This window comes from Electrophorus electricus, chromosome 5, assembly GCF_013358815.1.
Source record: "Electrophorus electricus isolate fEleEle1 chromosome 5, fEleEle1.pri, whole genome shotgun sequence".
NCBI classification, from domain to species: domain Eukaryota; kingdom Metazoa; phylum Chordata; class Actinopteri; order Gymnotiformes; family Gymnotidae; genus Electrophorus; species Electrophorus electricus.
Window position 1 is genome coordinate 15659439 of NC_049539.1, and position 10405 is coordinate 15669843.

The 10405-nt window shown below is 41.0% G+C and overlaps 1 protein-coding gene across 1 annotated transcript; it reads right to left on the bottom strand.

The window, feature by feature from the left end:
- Positions 1–1219: 1219 nt before the first annotated feature.
- tmem174 (transmembrane protein 174) lies at positions 1220–5424 on the bottom strand. Its single transcript, XM_027007926.2, has 2 exons — positions 4623–5424; positions 1220–1667 (listed from the first exon to the last, which is right to left on the bottom strand). The coding sequence occupies exons 1-2, from the start codon at positions 5363–5365 to the stop codon at positions 1541–1543; spliced, it is 870 nt and encodes a 289-aa protein (XP_026863727.2). The 5' UTR covers positions 5366–5424; the 3' UTR covers positions 1220–1540.
- Between the last annotated feature and the right edge of the window lie 4981 nt (positions 5425–10405).

Below are 10405 nucleotides of genomic sequence, written 5' to 3' on the forward strand. Positions count from 1 at the left end.
ATTCTGGTGGACTTCCATATTGGAGGTCACCTAAACAATTTACACCTAGTCTATCCTACAGACAACTAATATTAAAATGAATCAAATAGTGTCTGCGATACTTTAAATAGACTTAGAGCCAGGAAAAAATAACTCATGACTTTTCCTGATGTCGTTTATGAAGCTGTGACCATATGGATTTTCATTTGGAGCTTTGAGACGTTGTTTACAAGTCCTTGCAGCCAAAAACGGCTCAATTTTGACGAAAGCAGAAATAGCCAGAGAGGGTCCTTTTTAAAGTTACACAGAATGGTCTGTATTGCAGGATTTTGGCCATGATTTGGTTCTCTGTAAGAAGTCAGATTATGAAAGCAATATCTATAAAAAGTGATCCATATTATCAAGTCTTATCAATATCATCCACTATATCATATTTTAGCCAAACCTACGTACGTAGAAATATTTTACTCTTGTCTTTTTCAAAATAGGATATTAATCGTTTCCCAGTAGATCACGTATTAAACAAACAGGCGGAATTAAATAAATCCACGCTGTGCAACGAGAATGTCTTGACAATATACATATTATGTTTTAAAATGAAAAATGATCTTGTATCGCTCATAGACTCACAATGTAACACCTGTTAAACTAATACATAGTCGGTATACAATATTTGGGTTGTAACGTCAGAAATATCGACAATAACTATGTTGTATTAAGTCATAAGCACACACAACCAACCCACAAATACATGCGCCAATTGAAAAACTCCTCTTCACCATTCGGCGCTGGGACGGTTGCATTATTTCCGCACTCGTTCCGCCCCCATGTGGCATAGACTTGGGGTGCGCTTTGGACAACTGAGCGCCGAAGTACACGCAGACCCCGGACTGGGTCATTCATCCAACGCTGGCTTGAAGCCTACAAGGCAGGGAATTAACCCGCAGTTTAACCTTTAAGTGAAAAGCAGAAACTTTACCCAGGAGGCTGCACGCAGTCTATCACGGTTACAGCCTTTCCACATTCACTTGACATTAAGTAAATGTTCCGTTTAATAATTATCCTAAAGAATCTCCAGTATTCCAGCATTCTAAAACCAGCATTCTAAAGCCCGGTTGAGTGGCTTGCCCTGGATAAAAAGATATCAAACGAACTGGTTTAATGTGATAATGTCTTCCCATCTCAAAACGGAGGTTTTATGCAGTTTCTGAAAGTTTTCTATGCTCTGCTTTCTGAAAAATTCAAACGTCTATATTGTTTATTATGATGATATAACAGTACAAGCCCTGACCCATGCATTAACATGTACAGTGAGAACATTGTAGTTTTACAGCTTATTAGTCCTGCCCATAATAACAGACGGTGCTGGTCTGACTGCATAATTCATGCGACATAATAGCATAGGCTATATTACGTAGGCAGCTTAAGACATGAAAGCACAAAAATTTCACCATGCTTTCCTCAAGGTTGCCAATACCAAACATTCTGATTTTCTTAAAGGCTCCTTGAATCAGCTGGATTTTAAATTAGTGAATTGGAGAATTATTCATTTAGAATTTTATTACAAGTAATTTAATGAGGAAGGACTGTTGCATGGCTCAAAAGGATAGAGGTCCGCGTATGCTGGTGGGCAGACGCTATCTGTCTCTGCCTTCTGTTCCTCCATCTCTGTGTACTGATTCCGGCTCCTGTCATTGGGTCAACAAGAAAATTAGGCATGTCTGGAGGACAAAGCATCACTTAAGTAACAATAAATATATATGATGAAAAACACAGCAACATGAGCAAACAATCAAATGTAGGGAAAATACAGATATAAATAAGTTTTTATATATCTACGTATTTATTTCTACATGTATATGTTTTTGTTTGCGTACTTCTCTCATCCTCCAGTATACTAATAAGGTGGCCTACACACTGGTGGGAGGGTGTAGAAGAAGCATTGTATTTGGTTACTATCACTCTTTGACTATGCTGTCTACCTGTGTTCAGGACCACCGTTGCAACAGTCCCATCTCTAGAGCATGGTGGGCTATCACTTGGGTCCCAAGCCATGCTTCTTTGGCACTGTACTGGATTCTTTGTTTGGTTTGCTGAAGAGGGGAACTGTCACTATCCCCAAGCGGGGGCTAAGTATCACCCAAGTCAAGAACAGCTCCCACAGATGACAGGAGGTTCATCCCCACAAAGTTCTGAATCTCAGCTTACCATCTCTCCTGTGGTTTGGGGTAGACACTTGGCAGCAGCCTCTTTCTGATAATAGAGATGGTAAATCTGGTGTGTAAGAGTGCTGCACAATTAACTCCTTCAATACTGTGTGCCAGGTGGGGACTAGATGTTCCCACATCTGATGTTGAGTTGTAGCTCTCAGCAACATTCTGTGTCCCACTGTTTCCTTCCACCTCCAGCGTGTCGACACTATGAACATCGCTGTTCATCTCACCGCTTCCTTTTTCATTATTAATAATAATAATAATAATAATAATAATAATAATAATAATAAGTTTAATTTATATAGTGCCTTTCATAGACTCAAGGTCACTTTACAATGACAGATGGAGGGAAAAAAGGATTGCTCTCAGCAGTCTCTACCCAACATGAGTCCCTCTCCATCAGCAATGAACTCAAGCTGCCATGTAGCTGCTCTGCTTCAGCACCTGCCTCAATGTGCTCTGAGCTGCTATGCCAGCTAGCTGCTGCAGAACGTCCAGTGATGGACCCTGTCACTATCCTGCAGACAGTGATCCTGCAGAAAGGCTTACAGTTCCAATGCTAGAGCAAGGTTCTGCAGGCTCTGGTGTAGTTGTAAAGACATTTTTCATTGGACAAACCCTTCCTGCAATGCCTTCATCAGTACTGAGAGCTGGATCTGGGATTTGGATAAAGGTTTATTGATCCCAGAGGAAATAATAGAAGAAAAACCGCCACATCTGGTCCATAGGTGGGCTCAATCCACCAAGCCTTTTTTATCAACCAAACACACTAACTGACTGCGCTTCAGAGATGCCAATGGAATGACAAGGGTTGGCACTCCTCAAGGGCATAATCCAACCAAGCATGGTGCCATGCCATTAATTCTAGCTAAGGTCTGAATCAACAGTGGTAATGTCCATTACTGCTGGGGGATGCATCACACGGAACTGTAGCCAGCAGGCCAGCGTGTACTGCCACATTTGGCATAGCTCATCCACTTTTCACTCAGGTTTCCATGCAAGCTGTGCTTGCTTTCTTGGCAGCAGCTAGAGCTCACATTGCCCCTTGTAGTAGCTCACTGAACATGCTGGCTGGCTTCTGCTTCTTGGCTGAATTGGAACAGGGCACTTCTATCCCACTTCTGATGCCAGATTTGCATTTGGCAGACAAGGTAGCAGAGCAAGACTTTAACCTCATTTCTAGTGTTCACAGGACCCAAAGAAATAAACAATAACCCCCCCACCAATAAGCCCTGATAGATCCTGGGCAGTTCAGAAATTACACTGTACAGAACAAACACCACACTGTTACCATACATTCGGATGGCATGCTGGTGGGTGTATGTGATCTAACTTGCAATACACTATCTTTAGTAAGGGTCATCCACAATGTCATACTGGAAGAATGTCAAAATAAATAAATATATAAAGTTTATAATTGTTTTATGCATTAATACAACACATTTATTGATTTGGGTATAAGCAGATGGTTTTATATATTTTCTTATTTCTTTTTACATAAGTCAGGTTTTCTCCTCCATGGGGCTTGTTGCACATAGTAAAATGTTTTAGCGAAAGTCAAGTGTGAAAGAAATGAACTGGATTCAGTTAGACACTGACAGTTTATGAAACAGCCTATGCTTTGGGACTATGCATGCAAAAAGATTGGGGATACCATGCCTTTTGTAAAACATGTTCTCTGAGTAATGTTTGATGTCTACTGAGAAACATCTGCAAAACAATTTAATAATATGTTAATATATGTAAATTGCCCACACATATTCATGTTCATCTAAGTCCCTTCCTTGATATAAAGAGAATAATTTCTTTACATAATAATTAGAGTTTACTTTTTCAAAGTTTTTTAACACCACATATTGAAAATATCCCTAAGAGACATCAAAGCAGAATGGCTAGAAGAAACTGTGTACAGTGTTGACATGTCTGCTTCAAGCATTTCATCATGGTGTTGGCTGGAATGAGCATTCTGCTAATACTTAGAAACTCAACCTACCAAAAAGCTAATTGGATATTATCGTAAATTCAGTTCTTGACAGCTTGATAATGGGTCATATTGGTAATACAGCCATCAATGTCATCCTATTAGCATTTAGTAAAAACATAACTTTAACAGATTTTATAAACATTTAACTTTAACAGTGCCCAGTATTATGATCATGTCTCTGTTTTGGTGAAGATGAGCTGTCCTACTTGAGAGGTTCAATAAGGGAGAGAGAATAAATGCCTTCTCTTAAGAAAAATATATCACCCTTTCTTTTGATATTTTTTTTTTATGAGGCTTCCAATATGAAACCAGTCAGCAGTAACTCGAACGTCTTTGATTTCAATTATACAATCAATAAAGCAAACCTGTTCAGGTCAGAGACCTCAGGTAAATTCACCCCTCCAACTTAAGGTACTTCATCTTCACGCGTAAGAGATGTGCCATACCTGTTTTCTCTTGGTTCTGCTGCAGGCTCCTGCATTTCACCAACATTCAAGAAAGCAGAGTTGTCTATAGGATATATGCTGTAATACTGTGGTGGTGGGCTCATTGCGACGCCTAGCGGGAACTGGCTGGCCTGTAAGGTGTTCCTCTGTGCCAGGCCCTGGTCTTGTCTGACTGAGGCATATGGTGATCGGATATAGTGCACCACAGTGGCCCTGTGGAAGGTGATGGGCTGATTGACGCTGGAGAAGATGAAGGATGGTCCTGACAGAGGTGGCAGGTCAATCTCTGGCCCGCCCTCCATGCTCTGCATTCCACAGGCTTTGCAGGATAACATGCGCAACTTGCAGATGCTGATGAGCATGAAGGTGCCTCCCACGGAGAGCAGAATGGGCCCCAGCAGCTGTGTCCACTCAGAGTCACCGCCATCTCTTCCGCCATCACTAACGTCGCTGCTGATCCAGCCCATGACCGTCAACGTCATGCCCATGAGGCACAGGAAGATGCCTGAGAAGAGCAGAGTGGCACCAGCTTTGTCCCTCTCAGACACTTGGTTGTCTGGGCAACTAGACTGCTGGGTGGGCACCGTGTTCCTGCCAAAGTCATTGGAGCTGTGTCCTCCAGACTGGGTGGTGATGCCATCATCAATGGTGTTGGCTTCAGGGAGGCTGGTGTTCGAACTGGCCTCACAGGACCAACTGCTGGTCACATTTTTCCAAAGACTTTGCACAGTGTAGCGTCGCATCTGTCTACTAGGCAGCCAGGATCTTTGCAAGCCTTTGCTTGTTTTGAGGTTATAGCCTGCCTCTGAGCTGTTGACATTTCAAGATATTTGGTTTAGAGCTTTAGTTAATGGTTAAGAGGTCATTTTGGTCCAACCACAAATAAGTAACCTAAAGATCAGTGGAATGTTAAATCTCTGAACAGGTGTTTAAGATGACGAGCTTCAATTATGAAGGCTGCAATATCCAGTCCTGGAATCATCTTGGTAACATGTAAAGCCCACTTTTGGATTAAATCTCTCTGTCATTTGAGAATTTGAAAATCAAAAAACTCATTTTTATTAAAAAACTAAAGAAATAGATGAGATGGTGAATTACTAAAGTTCTCCTGCAGTCATAGATCAAATAAACAATATAACCAATTTAAACAAGAACCACTTTTGGGCTTGATTTTCCAGACACAGATTAAAGGAATAGTTCAACCACTCATGAATGAATGCCTAATGAGGCCAATAATGAATAAAAAATTAGTGGAGATAATTACCATGACTAATTACCATGACATTAACTAGTAATCACTAGATTAAATTCATTATTATGCAAACCTTTGGGTGAACCATTCCTATAAACATATCCAGTCCCTAGTTGGCAAAGCCATATTCCAGTACCTAAACTGTCATTCTCCCAAATGCCCTCAGCAGGAAATACAAAGCCATGTGTCAGGAGAAGATTCATCTTAAGAAACAGGGAAGGAGAGTGAGAAGGCACATGCATGCTTTCACTTGCAGTAAGACAACTCTCAAGGCATCTTGGGAGCTTCTTCTTTGAGTCTTGAAGAGACGTGTGCCACAGTTTGACCTTTAACCTAGTGCAGTCCGTGGATCATCCAGGAACAAGACATGTAACTTATTAAGAACACTTCCTTTTCACCAGATTCACCCTGGCATGCAGCATCCCAGAATGAAGAGTGCTTATTCATAGTGATCCAAGGTCAACAATCCTACTCTCCAGATCCTAACATAGTGTTCATTTCCCATGTTCTTCATTGCCAAACTATAACTGTTTCTGGTAATCGTAAGACAACAGCTTGGCCACAGAGCTGTGGTGGCCGTCCTGTTTAAAAATAAGCTCCATGCAGTCTCTTGCCTTATTAGAGTCATGCTTGTTTTGGTGGTTTAAAAAAAGAATTGAAGAAAAAAGGCAAAAATGTCACCTTCATTTATGGACAATGCATACACAAAAGCAAACACCCATCGACATGAAAGAATGATTCTCCTGCAGAATCTTAAAACAATCTGCCCTTCTCCCTGCAGATGCTTGCACATTAAAAGGCATGTATGGTGTGAATCATGTGGAAGAGGCTCGCCAGTGTGCTATCACGCATGATTGTTAAACACTTGGGAAAGCAAATCAGAGACAGGGAGACATACATAGACAATTATGTATAAAATGGCATTCATCTTTGTAGACACATTATATATGGTCTTTAAAGGACACATGACAAATTGCAATGAAAGATTCAGAATCCTCACACATTGTTGCTGATTAGGTTGGATTGTGAATGATGTTTGCAACTGCTTATATTCTTCACAGCTGTCTGCATTTTACACACCTTCTTAAAAAATGGGAAGTCACCTGAGAGACATTTGCAAAGAGAATGGGCCAGCATGAAAATGTTTAAAGTCAGCCTGGACTCTGGAGCTGACAGGCTCTTTCAATTAGGCAACATCCAAATATTTATGAGAACATTTCCTCTACTCTCTGTGATCAGGAATTCTGAGTGTATATGTGTGTGTTTGTGTGCGTGTAAGGTGCCTCTGTCTGCATTGTCTCATGATGTTTGGGTTGTCTGTTCAAGGGTAGCACACGGTTAGAATCATTTGTCTCTTTGTAGACTTTGGACTCTCAGTAAGCATTAACTTTGTGTTGTTAATTTTTCCATTGTTATTTTTTAACCACTACTGTTTGGTGCATTCATCAAGCCAGTTTATAATTGCTTTCTAAGTTCAGCCCTCGAATATCTAGTCTTAATTTTGCAAGTTATATAATGAAGCTGCAGTTTGTTTAGGGAGCATTAAAGCAGGAAAAACTATCAGTGCAGTGCAAGGGCACAACAAAGATAGGTGGCTATCAGTTGAAATACATTGAATTCAACACTTTATATATAGAACTATGCAGGTTCTGGTGAACATTGCTCTACATTGGTGCTAGCTCAAGTGTGTGTGACTTGTACATTTGCACCACAAGTTGAGCGAACACTGTGCAAAGACTTTGCTTACGCTGTTGGGCTTTTATGTCATGTTTGCTTATGCTGCAGCCCATTTACATCATGCATTTCCAAATAAGGGAGAAATGAAGCACACCCGCATTGAGTCTTTTAAATTGTATTTTTACAATTTAGAGGACGCAAAAAAGAATATCGCCTGAGACAATGACTGTACAACATTGAAAGAATCTATTCCTTTGGAAGGAATGTGCGCTTAAGGGAATGTGAAGACAAGTGACTTGAGACAGGCTGGCCCCAGAGGCACACGGGACTGGAACTGTTTTTCAAACTGAGTCATGCAGCTTGTTTTGCATTTACTGTTCGTGGTCCATCTTTGACCTCATGAGGGGAGTGGAAAACATGAACAGGACTTCAGATAACTTTTGAAACAGAAAAAAGTGAAAGATTTAATTTATACTGATATGTTAAAAGATTGAGAAAATTCTTTTTAAAAATGCATTGAAAAATATATTTTTAGAAGCAAACTCAGTCAGATGATAATTTGACAACAACCCTATAACACTTGCTTAACAAAAAGTCTTGTCAAAAACACTTTGAAATTTATTCTTTACAATTAATCAGATAAAACATTTGGACAAGGATAGACAGTAATAGTATCAGTATTGTAATTTCTTGAATTGTAATTGTATCCACATCAGTAACATGTACATTATAGTGATTTTGAAGAGGGAAACAGTATTGTACTGTCATAAAAGATATTTAAAATATTTACTGTCATTAACCTTCATAAGCATTTAGTCCCTTTGCACAAAGTGTCCAACAGCTGTGCAGTCAGCTGTTGGTGTGAGCCATGGATTTCAGTCTTGTGTAAATAGCATACTTGTGCAAACAGCATACAGTCACTGAGAACAATATGAGGATGATTAAGAGAGATCACTGGGAAAACATGTCATGCTGATCCACGTTTTATTCCAAATGCTCAAAAGCATGTTATAGATCCTTTAGCAACGATGCCCAATGCATTGCTAAATAAACAAATGGCCCGGTATGCCCCAAGCAAAAATCAGCTACCAGCTAATGGAGTGTAGCATGGCAGCAAGAGGTTCGCTACTTCCTGTCCTGTCCTGTCCTCACCCCCCCCCCCCCCCCACACACACACACACTCTCTCTCTTATCCCTTGTCCCATCACTGTAGCATGAATGCCTTGGCTACACACCAAGCGTCATGAGGAGTCTCACCCTCCACTGAGCCTGCCTGCATCCTACAGAAGTGGGACATGAAGGGGGGGTTGGGGGAGTTAAAGGGTTATCAGAGCAGTGTTTATTTTCTTCCTAAAACCCCAGCCATCCTCTATAAGGCTATGATGATGACATCACAACATGACTACAGCCCTCGTCTGCTCCATCAATCAAGAGAGAAAATGTAACTTTCAGCATTTCCAGTAATGTCCTTTCTTTTAACATATCAACAAAATGCTGATCAAGCCCATTCTATTGCCAACTTATTGTTTACATAATAAATGATAGAAGGCAAAAATGATACAGCTGTGGTAAACCCAGGGATTGCTTGAAGGTTGACATGGCAGTAGTGGTCTCAGAGAGCTTGTTTACATTCAGGGTTTAGTCATAATGCTGCACTGGCTGATGCAAGCAAAAGAATTTTGAGGACATCTGAAATGACAGTGTTCCCTGAGTTTAAACACATTAATCCACTTCATACTCTACACTACTAGCCTCAGAGTGGTGTTGGATGTGCCCCTAGAACAGTGAGAAATGTGGTTTAGTAACAGCAAGCCAGTAAGAAGCAGGCCAGGCCTCTTATTTCGAGGCTGGGGTTTGGTGTGTTACAGAGACAGCGGGAAGGGGCAGTCGGGGAGGAGGCTGGCCGGTGGGAACTCGGCAGGAGGGAAGAAATGACCTCTCCCCCTCAGACAAATGTCCCATGATGTGACTCTGCACACCAGGCACAGAGGGCCCTCTTCCTCTCCGCCTGGCTTCCTTCCCACTCCCACCCTCTCGTTGCCCCAATCCACTTCCCTTTTTCTCTTGGTCTTATTATGCAAGAAACTGTTTTATTTGCTTTTTCCACTATTTGGAGACATAAATGTGCTGTGTGATGCTGATGAAAAAAAAGTTATATGTCTCATAAGCAGTGGAAGAGAGACCAAGAGAAGGCGTAGCAGAAAAAATTAACACGCAATAGAGGAAGGGGCTCCCTGCAGCTGGTGCCTGACTGAAAGGAGCCAATCAAAACGTCCGGTCTGAGAGTAGTTCTCATTGGCAGGTGGCCAACTGTATCAGTGCCAGGCTGTGAATGGAGTGGGTGAGATTCTGTGCTCTCTCACACACAGGGTAACGTAACACAAGCACTTGCCACTGAACTGTCTTTGTCTATGAGCTTTCAGTCACGATTATGAATGCAACTTGGGTTCAGTTGTTGCTTATCACTAATCAAAACATGACCTAATGAGGTCAAAAGCAGCTTTACATGCAAGATAATTTATCTTAAGGTATAGAAAACACATATGTATATAGTTTCTGACCAGATACGGTACAAAAAGTGAAAGGGCAAATGTGTGGACAATATTTACGGTATTTTAATACAAAGCGTATTCATCAAATTTCCGAAACGCGAGGCATATTCAAAAAACGCAACTTCAAAAACTGCAAATCCGGGCACAACACAACGGAAGTGTTTCCGCCGGACACGCAGCGAAGATGGACTCCTATGAGACCGTCGGTAACAGAGTAGCTTAAGAAAAATAATTATATTTGCAATTACAAATGTTATATCGGTTAAGCTGATACAGAGTGAAAAACTGACCTAGTCATGGTT